Source organism: Bactrocera neohumeralis, chromosome 2 (assembly GCF_024586455.1).
Source record: "Bactrocera neohumeralis isolate Rockhampton chromosome 2, APGP_CSIRO_Bneo_wtdbg2-racon-allhic-juicebox.fasta_v2, whole genome shotgun sequence".
NCBI lineage: Eukaryota > Metazoa > Arthropoda > Insecta > Diptera > Tephritidae > Bactrocera > Bactrocera neohumeralis.
Genome location: NC_065919.1, coordinates 43,493,127 through 43,510,053, shown reverse-complemented (window position 1 = coordinate 43,510,053; position 16,927 = coordinate 43,493,127). Strand labels below are relative to the sequence as shown.

General features: G+C 36.8%; 1 protein-coding gene across 2 annotated transcripts in view; it reads right to left on the bottom strand.

Moving 5' to 3' along the window:
- Positions 1-662: 662 nt before the first annotated feature.
- LOC126751266 (NADP-dependent malic enzyme) overlaps positions 663-16,927 on the bottom strand; it is a 35,060-nt gene continuing 18,795 nt past the window's right edge. For both annotated transcript variants that reach the window (XM_050461386.1, XM_050461385.1), the window contains exons 3-5: positions 2,324-2,659; positions 1,057-2,218; positions 663-991 (exon numbers count right to left, since the gene is read on the bottom strand). In XM_050461386.1, the coding sequence (XP_050317343.1) occupies positions 873-991; positions 1,057-2,218; positions 2,324-2,659 (1,617 nt within the window). In that variant the 3' untranslated portion in view covers positions 663-872. The remainder of the gene's footprint in view (positions 992-1,056; positions 2,219-2,323; positions 2,660-16,927) is intronic.

The window sequence follows — 16,927 nt, the reverse complement described above, 5'->3', positions numbered from 1 at the left end:
CTCTAAATGCTTTGCCCATTTGTAAGGGTCTTATGATCCAGTGCATAGGACTCTTTAGGTACCATAACGAACTGGGCTCCTAAGCTGTCCAAGTGGGATCCCTGTAAGGATCGACCTCGTAATCTAACCTAACATATAGTATTTGTAAAGAGGATGGCATTCCAATAGAAATACGAGTGATGCAGGACATCCCAACCGTTGTTTTCCAAATAGATTTTAACCGGTTCAGTGTTGTCCTAATGAAAAATTACTACCTTGAGTCTTGTCGCACACTCCGGGCGTTTTTCGGCAATCGCTGGCTTCTGTTTGAGGAGTTGTTATCTGTAGCGTTCCTTAGTAATGGGTTTCCCTGATTTTAGAAGCTCATAATACAGCACGCTCTTCTAATCACACCAAATACTGATCATTAGCTTGGAGTCACGTATATTCGGTTTTGCCAGGTTTCACATATATATATTGTAATTAGGGTCGTTGGACATGGACCTAGTTTCACCACCAGCTGATTGGGTCTCACATTAAAACAATGAAGAAGAATGCGGGAGAAAAAGGACTTTTTCAGGCACAGAGCAATACAAGGACAATAGCATTTTTAATGCATGTTCGGAATATTGGAACAATGGAATAATAATAGAGTTAGTCCATTTCTTTGAAAATATACCAAATTATAACGGTTATTACTTTGTATTTAAATATTTCTTCTTTATTACATGTTAGTATGATTAGGCATTAATTTACAGAATAAGATTTGAATGTATATTGATGAATATTTTCTTCACGTAATAATTTTGGCGTCGAGTGCACATTTCCATTCGCCCAGTTCAGTTCACTCACTTTACTTCTTTCACGTTAAGCTAAGTAATTCTGCACTATGTTTACAACTTATTACACCACGAATATACTTCCGGCACAGCAGGGCTATAGTTTACGTTATACATCTGAGACTTGATGAATTCACATTTGTTTTCTGGCTCTGGGAAAACGGTGGCCAAACCTAAAAAAAAATTAATCAAAATTAAGTATTTCGGTTAATTACAGAATTTACTCATATGAACTTACCCTCTTTGTAGGCATACTCAACAATCGCAACAGCGATCTCTACTGAGCACTCAGTGATTTTTTCCAATGGTGGATACAGACTGCCCTTGGCTAAGTCTTCATCGAGACTCATTACCGCCAATTTCTGAGCGGCCATTAGGAAAATTTCTTCAGGAATTGTTTTAATACCAGCGGCGATCACACCCAATCCAATACCTGGGAAAATGTATGAGTTGTTGCCCTGACCGGGATGGAAAACTTGGCCTTTGTACGTGACAGGTGCGAACGGTGAGCCAGATGAGAAGATAGCACGACCATCTGTATTTTGATAAGCTTGTTCAGCGGTACACTCCGCCTTACTGGTAGGGTTCGACAGGGCAAAAATAACGGGTCTCTCATTCAACTCGGCCATTATTTGCAGAATTTCGGGTGTAAATGCACCACCTACAGCAGCAGCGCCAATCAACATGGTGGGCTTGACGATTTTTACGGCCTCCAGCAAGCTATCAACGGGTTCATGTTGGTGAGCGAAATGTAGCTTGTGTTCAGTCAAACCACCACTGGGACGGTTTTTGACAATCAAACCGCGACTATCCACAAGCCAAATGCGATCTAATGCTTCTTTCTCCGAAAGTCCCAAACGGATCATTGCAATTTTACATAGATTGGCGATACCCAAAGCAGCTTCGCCAGCGCCAAAGAACAGAATTTTGTTTTCCAGCAGTGAAGTTTTGGTAAGTCTCAAAGATGCCAAAATACCAGCAACGGCAACTGAGGCTGTGCCTTGAATATCATCGTTGAATGTACAGTAATTATGACGGTATTTTTCTAAAAGGCGGAATGCATTGCTATTGCCGAAATCCTCGAACTGAATGAGGCAATTCCGACCGAAACGACGTAGCACAGCTTGCATGAATTCATCAATGAAAGCATCGTACTCCTGACCAGTGATACGCTTCTGACGCAGACCAATATATAAAGGATCATCCAAGATGCTCTGTGTGTTGGTGCCTACATCCAATGTAATCGGCAGGCATTGATGCGGTTTAACACCAGCCAAGGCAGTATATAGCGATAGTTTACCAACTGGAATACCCATACCGTTGGCGCCCAAATCGCCCAGACCCAAGATACGTTCACCGTCTGTGACCACAATGGCACGAATATCAGTTTCAGGCCAGTTCTATAAGAGAAAGTATATTGATGTATTAAAATTTAGAATTTTATGTTTATTGATTTATTGTGAATGTGTAACAGTTGAATATTTAGTTTTTTCACAGTTCTTCACCTTAAGCACATCATAGACATGTCCCTTGTCTCGGATTGTTATGTAGAGACCCTTGGGATTTTGGAAAATCAAACTGAACTTTTGGCAAGCCAGGCCGACGGTTGGTGTGTAGACCAAGGGCATCATTTTGGCAATATCAGATCCGAGAACTTTATAGAAAAGGCGCTCATTGCGCTCAGCCAAACCAGAGAGGTATATATATTTATCCAAATCGTGTTCCAGGCGATCGAGCAAGATCAGCGCGTGTTTTACTTGTTCTTCCTCTGATTTGACTACAGCAGGCAGTAAACCTTGAATACCGAGTAGCTGGCGCTCTTCAACGGAAAACGCCAAGCCCTGAAATGAACAATAAGGAAAATGCAATTAATGCATATTTATTTTAAAGTGTAATGTATGTATATAATTGTAAATTTAAATTAAAAGGAAATGAAAAACTTTTTTCCAACTTTTTCATTTTTTTAAGTCCCAAATGGTCTATCAAAACTTTGGATTTAAAGTTCTCAATATTGATTACATTTAAGGAAGTATGAAAGAGGAATGATAACAATGGAGAGCTTTTGTGTTCCATGGAACCTTCAGAACTTAGGGTAAACAGCGGAAACTCTGAAAACTAGTTACGTCAATGAAATAACCTCTGTGAAATCAAGAGATCTCTCCAAAGTCGCCTTAAATTGGAATTCACCAATCGCAAACATTTTCGCTCAAAATAATTGCAATTTAGTTCAAAGAAATCAGTAATAAAAGATAGGGTCAATTAAAATATCAAATAAAAAATAACTGAACAAGTATTTATTTTTAAGCAGAACTTTAATCTTCCGAGCTTCATAATTTGTCCAAGACACTTTTAAATCACGTAGAAAAATCAATGTTAAATGTGATCTTTTCATAAATCTATGAGCTTAATCAAAAACATTTAAATGTGTGTTGGTGTATATGTTTGTTTATAAATAAATATTAGTTTTTATAGAAAACATGCGATTTGTGAAAGTACGACCGGCGTGGGACAACCATCGGCTGATCATTAACTTTTAGCGATATGTGTGTACATCCGTACTTAAGCATGCGGCATACATAAATTGGACATAAATACAAAAACACAAAACCAAAATAATAATTTATGCTCGTGCCGCTCAAAGCAATTAACTTTCAAAACACCCCGTCGGGTAAGGTCCGCTATTTTATTGAGCTCTGTAGTACATATGTATATGTTAGGAAAAAAAGCAAATATGCATTTAAATATACATACATACCTACAGCATACTGAAATGAATTCATTTTAATATTTTAATTGGAATTATTTCGTATTTTACTTAAACTAGTTATCGGCGGTTTTTCTAGAAAAATTAATGAGAAGAAAATAAAATTTAATTACTTATATTTAGTTGCATGTTTTCTATGCCTATTTATGGACTAATTCGGGTGGTCTTTATCTCCTGAGTCTGGTGCGAATTGTCGCTCAGAGACAAATCTGACATACATAAGTATGTATACGATTCTGATTTTCCCAACAAAAAAGAATGATAGGAAGTCATGAAATTGGGAACCTTTGTACAATGATGTTTTTATTTTTTTTCTTATTCAAAGCATTCTTTCGCCACAACTAGAAGATATTACGAACGTTTTCAACTGGGAGCATCTGCTGTTTGAGTCACAATCTCTCAGTTACGCTAAAGGGTTTTTCTACAACTAAATATGAATGATTGGTACAATTTCGTTAGAATGTCAGTTCATAATCATTTCTTTGCAATCTTGTTTTTTATATATTAGTTAACTGCATATTTGTCTATAAGTTTTGTGTAGATATACATATGTATGTATGTATATACATATACAAAAATAAACACGAACTTGTATAAATAAACGTTTCTGTTGAAAATTATTTTTTTCGAAATAGTCTCAAGTTCAATGTCAATCGATCACTTTTGTTAACATTAACAATATGCCTAGGCATATGTAAGTATTATATATTATGTTTGCTTGACAGTAAAGTTTGTCATTGGAGCCACGACGAGCAAGTATATTAAATTGCTCCACAGTTGTTATGTGCATTTTTAGACCGCATTTACACATATAGCTTTCTATACCTTGAACAGGATATATTTAGTTTGTCACGAAGTTTGCAACACCCAGAAGGAAACATCGGAAACTTGCCCGTCTGTATATACGCGAATTACTGCCAGTTTTTAAGAAATCGATCTTAAATTTTGCATACATATTTTTATGATCAAGCAGCTGTTCATTTGTTGGATTCGCCAAAGCTATAGCATATAGCTGCCATACAAACTGACCGATCAAATTAAGTAGTTGTTTGAACAACTTTTTTATTTGACGAGATATCTTCAGGAATTTGGAGTGGATTATTGCCCAAGACAACTGATAAAAAGTTTGATATACTAATATTTTGACAGCAACTTTATAAAGGGTGATACAAATAGAGGTACTTTTTTCAAAAGCCAAGTCATGTCATTCAGTATTGTTTGGCATTTTACCATGGAAAACTTACGAGACTGTAAAAATCGTTCAACTTTATTACGGAAATTCTCGTTCTGTAAAGAATGTGTTTCGCGCGCTTAACTTATGGACAATAAAATTGGCTCATCTCGAAACTAGTATTAATTATTGGATAATATTCGACCGAATACGTCCAGCATGCAGTGAAGAAAATATAGCAGCCGTAGCTGAGTGTGTATACGAAGACCGTGCAGAGTCGATTCGGCGCTGTTCGCAGCAAAATTGCCGCTTTTGGGACGAAGAGCAACCTGAAGGAATTCAAGAGCTTCGACTCAGGCCTTGTAGCAAAACATCACGCGTGTCATTCACTAGTTACCAGACGGAGTGCTCGAGAACTCAGGGTGTTAAGAAAATATTATATACCGAATTTCATTGAAATCGGTCTAGTAGTTGCTGAGATATGGTTTTTGGTCCATAAGTAGGCGAGGCCACGCCCATTTTCAATTTTTAAAAACAGAGTCATCGATATTATTTCAAAAATAAATGCCAAAGAATGTTCCTTCGAATGATAGTAAACATTCCTCATTAAACTTGAAGTTTCTGTTTTTTCTTAAAATTAGCAGGAAACCGCGAAATGGATCACCCTTTATAAAGTACGTGGAAATAAAATATGCCTATAATTTGTTAAGCTTGTTTATAAATGGGTGCCATTACGTGCTATTAAGCATTATGAAGAATTTGCCAACTCATGCTTGGCAAATAAAAAACAAATTACATTTTTTGCAGGTGTGTTTGTTACGTATTCCCCGTAGATACGCTTTCGCTAGTTTAAATAAGATATTTGTAATTTGCTCACAACTTATAAATAATTTTCTGGAAAAAAATATAGGAATGATGATAGCAAATGTGAACCCGGAATAATATTTAGAAATTGTGAAATATTGACAATTATTAAACTTACGCAGTAGCTGAGATCGGGAAAAGGAAGGGGAGGGGCGTGGTTGAATTTTTAATGGTTAATAATGGATAAATAAAGTTATATGGCAATGTTGTAGGTAATGAATCGGTCAGTCTGTAAAATCAAATGCCTATTCAAAAGCTTTGTATGTTACGTAAATATTTAGCTGAGTAAAACTATTAATTTGTGGAAGTGAAACCAGCTGTTTAGTATTTTTGCTCATTTATAGTTTCACTTGTTTGTATTTACCACCTATTTTTTATTCAGAGGCAAAACAGATGCGAAGAATCATTTGTGTTAAGGAGAAAAAAAGCTTAAAACTAGAACAGATATATTTAGTACTTATCAGCTGCTATTTTTCAGATTCATATACAAATTTCGGGTGAATAAGAACTGTTTTTAATGCTAGGGAAACTCCACATGCTGACCAAAAAAGCAAAACTTCAATCTTCAATTTTTATCAGTTTCCAAATATTATGTATTTGGCAAGCGGATCACTTAACTTACCGAAGTACAAAATGCCGACCCATCAAAATACCGACGAATTAAAAAGCCGACATATTAAAAATAGTTTAAAGTGTCTACATTTTTACTTTGTGAAAAGCGAAAGGGGGCGAACCCCCTTTTCTGCCGTAACACAGAAAGAGAATTTTACTGATTAAGCGTTATAATCTTAAGCGTGTTCGTGGGCGAAGGGCGAAGCCCGGAGGTCTTTGAACGTACAGCACCACCTGTCATATAATATATTTTTTTTTATTCCTCGTATTGTGTTGTGTTTTTTTGGGATCTAGAAACCATCTTTCTTTATTAAGTGTGATTTTTCTGTCCGTATTTTCAATTGCTGTTTTGATTGACGGAATTTTAATTTTTGAGGTTTTGATTGTCGACATTATGTTTTACATCCCTACTTATATGTATTCAAATTATCTTTGCGCAACTGTCGGTTTAAACAAGGGTCCTGAAGAATATGATATTGTGGTGGGACCTTATGTTCTCAGATAAACGCGGCTTTAGGTATGCAATTATGTGCTATAATTGTGATCGGGAACTTCTACTCAGGAATCAACACACCATATGATCAAATACAAATCCTTAGGCGATACCTTCGAAATAGGCTTCTGCGACGCTATAAGTATGCCATTGGAAGATCCAATTATACATTTATTTGTTATAAGCCTTGGTTGGCATACAGTGTCTTCGACGAATTTTGCATTTTAGGTTACCAATAATTTTTCGAGCATCATTCACAACTTGGTGGACAGTTTCGACATCATATATGTACATAAACTCACGTCTCGTCAGCTGTAATGATGCGTTTGATGAATATGGGGTTCTCTGCATCTCATTTGTCACCTCTACTCGGCAATATTTTTCTTAAAAAAATCGTCCTCTTCTCCTCTGCCATCTCTCCGATGTCAACAAGACGATTTTCAAGAACTGCATTTTGTAACTGTTTCAATGTTAACGTCATTAACAGAGGTCAATGAACGACTCGCATGCGGTGACTGCCCGACCATCATTGAATGCTTTTTGCTACTTAAATACTTTTGTTCATTATAAAGTAGACTCCAAAAGACATTTTCAATGCTTCCGTAGCCAAGATTCCATTGCAAATACAAAATTTCATGCAAACTCGTTGTACATTTTTTCCAGACGAACTTTTCGCTCTTAAACAAACAGCCGCTAAACACACGCTAATTGACTTAGAAATCAAAGTTTATACGAACATTAAAAAGGTAGGACGCTGTTAGCGCGCGCTCTTTAAGTGGACTAGCCCGGGTCAGAGGATATTATAAATTACAAATTAAATAAGTACATAGTAGACCTACATACATATACATATGTATGTTCATTCCAAAAATATAATGATCAAACAACTCATTCCATTGTTTATATTTAAGATAACAATCAAGAATAATAGAGAACCTGACGTAACAAATAACATTTTCATAAACGAACGGAATCAGAAGTTTTGGAATATGATAAGTCATATGTTGATATAGTCACATATGAACCTTAATTACTTTATATTAGGCACTGCCGATCAATTATTCTATTAACACTCAGGAAATTTGCACGTATTTATACTTTACGGCAATAAATGCTCTAATGATTAGATAAATGAAGTTCATTTTTAGAAATAACCAGAACTTCGCAGACTAGTCATAGTTAAAAAGTTATCGATCTTAAATTGTTACGCAACCATAATAATTGTTGAGTCAATATTCATAGCATACTAATTTGGAATTTAATCAATATTGACATTTTATAATGAGCACTCAGGGAAGTAATACAAATCTAGTAATAAAGATCTGATAGCCAAAACTGGCGTAAACATTTTGAAGTAGGCTCCAAGGTACTGACTATTCTACATAATATACATAGAGGGTTTGTTCGAAAAGTAATAGGATTGATTTTCTTCCGCCGCGACTGTACTGCACGCTATGAAGGCGCGAACGCGCAAGGACTGGATTCGGTAGAGGACGTTCCTAGGTAAGGAACAAGCGGCTGGTCTGTTGTGTCCGAGCACCAGGAGAGTCAGGACAAACATTTTCGCGCGATGTGTTTCTGTGAGTGGTGCAAACCGAAAATGCAGCGTTCGTTAGAACAGAAGTACGCGTTTAAATTCTGTGTGAAACTCGGTAAATCTCCGACAGAGACGTTTGATATGATCAAGCAGACAGGCTTACTCAGATGTTGCCCTATCAAGAAGTTGTGTGTTTTGGTGGCACCAGGCCTTTTTGATGCGCCGGGAAGAGGACGCTGATGAAGACCGGAAGAATGAGCAAATCCAAAGTGAAAACGATGCTCATTGTCTTTTTTGACATCAAAGGCATCGTGCACCATGAATTTGCTCCTCTTGGACGAATCGTCAACGTCAAGTGTTACGTGGAAGTCCTAAACAGACTCAAACGAAGGGTCAATCGGGTCCGATACGACATCGCAGCCGATTAGAAATTGCATTACGACAATGCCCCGGCTCACACCGCCTTTCATGGGAACAGCTACCTAACCAAGGCCGGCCAACGCATTCGCAGCCGCCCTACAGGGCAAGCATTTTGAGACGACAGAGGGGATCCAAACAGCATGCACATCGGCTCTCAAGGCTATTCCGAAGAATGCCTTTTGTGACGCCTTCAGTGCTTGAAATTCGCAGCGCTGCATCGAGGCAGAAGGAGCCTATTTTGAAAGTTTTTAAAGAATTGAAGCGATTGGTTCAAGAAATTTGTTTAAATCGACTCAGTCCCACTACTTTCCGGACAAACCCTGTACATATTTATGCCCTAGTAATTGGCTAATTGAAATTGTTGCTTACTTGAGCGCTTGGAGGGGTCGGCTATCACCTGATCTATATTTATGACGTAATATACATATATACCATGTGAAATGATAACGGCACAAAATACTGATGTTCAGAATTGTTAGATACAACATAATTATGCAACTATATATACAGGGCCGTAGAGAGAAAGAACTGAAGCTGCTCGACCTTCCAAAGCAAAATCGCTTTGCTCTGTGTGTTCCTGCAAAGTTCCAAGAAGATTCGATGTTTCTGAGCCAAATTTTGTTCAGCGATGAGGCTCATTTCTGGCTCAATAGTTATGTAAACAAGCAGAATTGCCGCATTTGGGACGAAAAGCAACCTGAGAGATTTAATGGCTGCCATTTCATTCAGAAAAAACAACGGTTTAGGCAGGTGGAATCATCGGACCATATTTCTTTAAAAATGACGCCTGTGAGAACATAACCGTCAATGGCGACCTTTTACGCGCCATGATAACCGACTATGTGGTGCCTAAAATTGAAGCTCGTGATCTCGGCGACATTTGGTTTCAACAATAGATGCGCCACTTCCTGCACATCGCATCAGTCAATGGATTTATTGAGAGAACACTTCGGTTCGATTGGCCACCAAAATCGTGTGAAATCACACCGTTCGACTTTTTTCTGTGTGGGAATATGAAAAGTCTAAAGTCAATGCAGACAATCTTGCTTCGCTCAGGCCTAGGAGCAAAGCCTCAAGCGTGTTATTCGCCAGTTACCAGTCGAAATGCTAGAGTGAGTCTTTGAAAATTGGATTCATCGGATGGACCCAAGAATGTTCTTTCCGATGATAATAAACATTACTCAATAAATTTGAAGTTTCTATGTCCTCACCCTGCATTTAAACACATTTGAATGACACATAAATGTATGTATGTATGTATGTATATAGAAAGTTATACATATGCACATAGCCATATTGGCATCCATTTAGATAAGCATCTAGTCTGTTAATGACATTTCTAACTTTTCACTTTTCAATAACATTTAAAAGGCAATTATTCATACATACAAACTATTAATCATGCAAACCTTCGTGGACACACATGCACACAAATAATCGCAACTAAACACTTTCAATCTGATTGACTTTGCGAATGAGGGCGGGCAATTGCTTCGCATACAAGTGTCATGGTGCGTGTGTTTGTGTTCCAGCACAAAGTGAGGCCTGGCCAGCTCCAATCGCTGGCGCATAGCAACAGCGCGAATTTGCGCTTTTCTTACGTTTTCGTTTTGTTTTGGTTGCCTTTTCATGTTGAAATGTTCGGCACGCGCAACAGCTGACACAAATGACCTAAGCAGGCTGGTGTGATTGTTGTTGCCATAGTGTCTGTTTGTTATGAAGTTGGTGCAAAGTGTAGTGTGTGAAATAGCACAGAGTGTATTAGGAAATAAAAAAAATGCGAAAAAGGCAAAGCAACACTTTTGATTGGAGAAAAGCATGCGAATAAAATGTCAAAAGAAACTACATAAGCCGTCTTTTGGCTCGCTTTGCTGCTAATACGAGCTTGATTTTGCGCAATTTTTTATAAATTTAAATTTTTAATTCAATTCTCTTGAAATTAAGTATACGTCTAGTTGCTTCGACGGTTTAGTAGAGCATAACTGGAACCAATTTGTGTTAATTTCGCGAATAGTTTTTTACGAACGTCAAGCAGTGGCTTTGTCGTTTTGTTCTGGCACGTTAGTAGTTTGGGAACACCACCAGACTTCTATTTTTTTCTATGTTACACAAGCTGCATTTTATTTCCCTAGCGTTGGAGAAGGCGAATCGAACAAACTATATCAGTTGTTCAAACAGATTGGGAACACTATGACCTCTATCACATACTCTGTTTTATAAAGTTTGTTTTTCGCACCATTTTTCATTATACTCAGAACAAGACATGTTCAGTTTTTCAAGAAATAAAATAAGTATTTGTATAAAAGATCAACGTGATTAGTAGATTTAATTTAGTCGTGTCCGTCTGTCTGTATATGAGCGAACAAGGCGCTCTATTTTCGAGATTTTGCTCTGAAATTTTGCTCATGCTTGAGACAAAATACCAAGAAGCTGCTCATTTGTCAGACCTCTATGTTTGTAAATATTTTTTGGATCAGGTGATCATGAACTGGAACTCCAGCTGCACGTAATGCTATGAACTCGTTAAAGAGTTGAATTTACCGTCTTAAACATATAATTAAATTTTGAAAAAATAGTTTTCTAAATATCGTTAATAAAACTATTGTTGGTAATATTTGTATTTTGTATAGTACGACCTTTTAATTTAAATTTTGCGCGAAAACCCATTCATCAAAGTATTTTTTGTTAGAATGATGATCAACACGTCAATAAAATAAAGGAATTGGTGCTTAAGAATGGACAATTAACAGTCAGAGGTCTTGCCGGCATCATTGGAATATCGGAAGGATCAGTGAGAATCATTTTGAAAGATCATTTGGGCCTAAGAAAAGTGAAAGCACGATTGGTTCCCAATTCACGAAATTTTTTTGAAAAATAGCGTCGCGATAAAGTCTGTGAAACAATGCTTTCCTACTACCAGGAGGTCATGAAGCGTATTACTACTGGCTATGAGTCTTGGATGCTTACGACACGGAAAGAGACGATCAATCAGCCGAATATCGTGGCAAAAGGGGAGCCTAAGCCGAAAATACCAAGTCAAAGCAGGTAAAAAATCCAGTTTATATTGACAGTTTCATTCATGAGTTTTGAGCCAAATTTTCAACCAATGTCGTGGTGCAACCACCGTAATCGCCTTATTTTGCTCTGTGTAACTCCTCGCTATTCAGCAAATTCAAACGACCGCTCAGAGGGAACCGTTTTGAGTTAATTTAAGACATTAAACGTGAATCGCTACGCGCATTGAAAGAATTCCAGAAATTGACTTTAACAACTGTTTCGAGAATTTTAAGAAACGTTGGCATAAGTGTATTGGGGTCAAAGGGGATTACTTTGGGGGGGACGACATAAATTTTGAGGAATAAATTAAGAATTTTAAAATTATGAGTGAAAGTCTTACTATTTTTTGCTCTTAGTAGTATATTATATCAACTCAAATTAGTCTTGTTTAACGGTTTTTGGTTTTTATTATCTATATAAAAGTGTAAATGTATCTATTAATGTGAGAAAAATCACAAGTGTGCAGTGTGTCATTCGTTGGAGATTGTTATTTGCATACGAAATTCAGGCTTTTATCTATCCCATTGTTCTTTCTAAATAATACTCACGATTATTATGCAATACATATTCATATACGTTTATGATAATAATAACGACATTGAAATGCAATATTCAATTCGGTTTGTTCGCGCAATAATTGGAAAGGAAAAAAAAACAAGAAAAAAAGTTAACTTCGGTTGCACCGAGGGCATAATACCCTCCACAAATAAAAAGGTTTCATAATAATTCAGAGCATAAATAAGCATGCGTACATAATGGGTTGTTAAAAAAGTCTTGCGGTATTTTTATTGAATTTTTTTTTATTGAAATTGAAATGAATTTTTGATGACTCATGCCCAGCTCTTGACCGATGCTACGGCTGCTACTATGCCGGTCTCTTTCGACCAATTCAGCGATTTTATCGCAATTTTCGACGACAGGCCGGAGCGTGGCGCATCTTTGACTACCTCTACACCAGAACGAAAACGTTGAAACCATCGTTGTGCGGTGGAAATGGAAACTGTATCGGGTCCATAAACTGCACAAATTTTATTGGCGGCTTGAGATGCATTTTTGCCTTTATCGTAGTAGTACTGTAAAATATGCCGTATTTTCTCTTTATTTTGCTCCTTGTTTGCGACGCTATAACTCACGAACGACTTAAAAGAAACGACAATCAATCAAACACGTGTTAGCGCGTGAAATGAGCTATCCAAAAAGGTATAGCATGACCCGTTGCGACGAATAAAACTAGAACTACGCGCTTTCAGCGCCAACTAGCGAAAATATCGCAAGTTTTTTTTGACAATACATATGTATATTTTAAGTCTCTAAAATTTCCTTCTGGGTGTCACAAACTTGATGGCCAACTTAATATACCCTTTTCAGGCTATAATAAATATACTATAGTATATATACATACATGAATGTATCTGATTCAATTCGCAATACTCAATAGGTGACATATCATCACATTATTGCTTCCTTTTATTTGCAATTTTCTGGTTTCGCTGAACGTCAACGTGCAGTTGTATGTATGTATGTGCGTACATATATGACATTTTTGCATTTCTAAAACTAGAATATACACAACTATATACATAGTATATACATTTGTGTTAATATTAGCGATAATTTTTTTATTCGGCGTGTTTTATTTAATTGTTTCGCAAGGCAAAGTTTACTTTATTATGACGCTGCAATAAATAACATTTTCGTTGGCGCGTAAATAGGGGCAATGTTTGCAGCAGATAAGACCCGCAAATAAATCGGTACACTCTCACTATTTTGTTGTTTGATTTTTACAATAAACCACACGGGATGATAACCGAAAGTAAATAAATAAATACAACGATAGAGTTATTAGTAAGCACATTTAATATGTATTAAAGACATACAAATATTATGTGTGTGTGCCTAAACAAATTTGGGGTCAGACCGAGATCACCGCGCCGGTGACAATGGTTGTTGAACTGGCGCAGACAGCGTAACGTCTGATCTTCCGAATAACAATGATATGCCTTTTAATTAATGACTAAGCGTTAATTAGTGCGCCTATTTGCAGATTTAGTAACACATTATGCATATTTCTAACCTACGTCGCTAAGTACTTACATGCATTAAACATTAAAATTATAATTTGAGTTTTGCTTACTAATAATGATATTTTATATTTCATGCCTCCATGTTTCTAATGCTTTTTTGTACTTATGTATGTTTAAATGGGGCCTAAGTGACTGACGATTCGAAATTGCAGTTAATTGGAAATCCGGTTCGAAGAGTTGCTTTATAAGTCGTTGGGTGACGCATCAAGTATACAAAGTCAATCCAGACTTGTTAATTGTTTCTTAGATAAATCAAGAATAAAATAAAAGTGCCGGTAAACGAGTACTGAAATGAATTTAAATCTTCTTCTTTAATGGCGGAGACACCGCTGACGCGGTTACCGAGTTAACAACAGCGCGCCAGTTGTGTCTAGTAAGGGCGAGCCACCCCCACTTTTCCCCTCCTTCGCTTGTGCCAAATTTCAATTTAATATCTTTATTTGGTAGTTATGACTCTTTAGGTCTTTTTGCATTTTGGCGCCAATTTGATATTCCAAGTGCAGCCAGGTGCATCTCCACTTGATCTTTACAATGAAGTGGAGGTCTTCCTCTTCCTCTGCTTTTCCTGGCAGGTACTGCTTTCAGATCTGCAGTGTTTTCATTTATATGGACGACATGACCTAGCCAGCGTAGCCGCTGTCTTTTAATTCGCTGAACTATGCCAACGTCGTCGTATAACGTAGCAGGACGGGGATGATGACTGACTTATAGAATTCGGTCTTTTTTCGTGGAGAGAGAACTTTACTTCTCAATTGCCTACTCAGTTCGAAGTAGCACCTGCTGCCAAGAGTTATTCTGCATTGGATTTCGAGGCTGACATTTTTGTTGGTGTTATTACTGAAATTTTGTGTTTGCAATGGTCACGGGTAGTCGTGGCTTATAACAAGTGAAAGCAAAATTAGATAAACATTAACATGATTGTAATGGCTAAGGATTTTTAGAGAAATTATAGAGGGGAACAAAAAGCGGAGGAAGTGAATCTGTTGGACAATTGTTCAATTGAACTTTTATGAAAAACTGATGAGACAGTTGTATACAGGATACGGAGCTACTTAGGGAAACTTTTTGTCAGTACTTGTAGGTATAGATCTAATCTTATATACATATATACATACATATATAATATATAGAGGTACCTTGATATTTAAATTGGTTTGATTAGACTGTGACCGGGTTCTGGTTTTGGGATGCTGAGTTCATTTTGCTAGGAAAAAATTATTTTATTTTTGTACATCTCTCAGTTCCTCTTTTCCATTCTTTCGATGGCTTTTTTCATTGCCAGATACGCTAAGAAGAGAATATAATGTAAAATGGAGTTTCATAGAAAGTGCCGAAACAAGTTGCTCTGTCTGAACAGTATGTGGGATAGCCGATTCTCAACCACAGAACTGTTATATAGAATTCAAAAATAAAATTGCAATCAATGTACAGTGCATAACACTGTACGCGATAAAAATATTCCATCTTTCTCTAGAATAAACTAAAAGTTGTAAACAAGTGAGATAAAATAATATTGCCATAATACTATAACATCTACAGTTGCTGAGATAATTTTGCTACTTTCATTTTCAATGCTAAGTGTACACTAATGTACTTATGTATGTAGATAAACTCATAAATATTCAAGCATATGCATGTACATTTATACAGAGATAAATGCTGAGAAGTGGAAGCAAAATAAACGAAAGCAAATACAGTGCTTTGATAAGTGAAAAATTGCTTTTCTCTGTTTAATTTAACGCTACTTTTAGATACTTTGCGTAATGCATAAAATAATTAATCAATTATTTTAGTGACGCACGATTGCTAAATGAAGATATTATTGTGTGTTTGAATATAGATACTTATATAAAGATTACATATTAATTATTCCTAGGAATACTTGTGGCTTTGTGTGGCGCTTCATACACTCTGAACGACCAGTTCACTGTCAGAAAAGTTCTTATATGAGAAACTTTATTATTTGACAAGATATCTTCTCGAAATTTGGCATAGATTATTGTTCAATGCTATGCTACAAGCTTCAGATCGGACCACTATGGCATATAGCTGTAGTACAAACTGACAGATTCAAATCAAGTTCTTGAATGGAAAACGTTTGCATTTAAAAGGATATCTTGATGAAAGTTCACATGGGTTATTACTAAAGACAGTGCTACAATCGTCGAATATACTGTTCAGATCAGACCACTTTAGTATATAGAGGCTATACAAACTAACCGATCAATATCAAGCTAAATATCTTTTTATATCCTTGTATGGCATCAGATATGCACCTGTAAAGGGTATTATAGCAAATAAAGGTACTTTTTCAAATCGCTGGTCAACTTAATCGCCCTACTAAGCGGACTATTCGCATCAACATCACCAATCTTGCGACCCAGCATTCATTATTGGATAATATTCGATCTTAAGTTCCAAGAAGATCCCACGTTTTCGGACCAAATTTTGTTCATTTCTGGAACGAAAAGCGACCTGAAGAGATTCAAGAGCTGCCATTTCATATTGCAAAAAAAACAGTTTAGTATGGTTCGTGGGCCGGTGGAATCATCAGTCCATATTTCTTCATAAATGATGCCGGTGAGAACGTAACCGTCAATGGCGACCTTTATCGCGCCATGATAACCGATAATGTGGTGCCTGAAATTGAAGTTCGTGATCTCGGTACCATTTGGATCGCATCAATCAATGGATTTATTGAGAGAACGCTTCGGTAAGCAGATAATTTCACGTTTTTGACATTTTTCTGTGGGAATATGTATAGTCGAAAGTCTATGCGGGCAAACCCGCTTCGATTCGGGCGAAACATCCCACGTGTCACCGAAAATTAGACTCAACGGATGGACCAATTGTAGCGTAGTCGCAGCCAACATTTGAAAGAGATAATCATCGAAAAATAAATGCCAAAGGATATTCTTTCGAATGATAATAAGCATCCCCCATTAAATTTGAAGTTTCTGTGTTTTTTCTTTATAAAAGTAGAAAACATCGAAATGGATCACCCTTTTGTACATATCTATATTGCTAGTTGGAATTTCCCAAGCCGTCACATGCGAAAAATACCAATTGCTTGTATGGAAAAGAGACAGTTGGCTGACTAGCTGTGC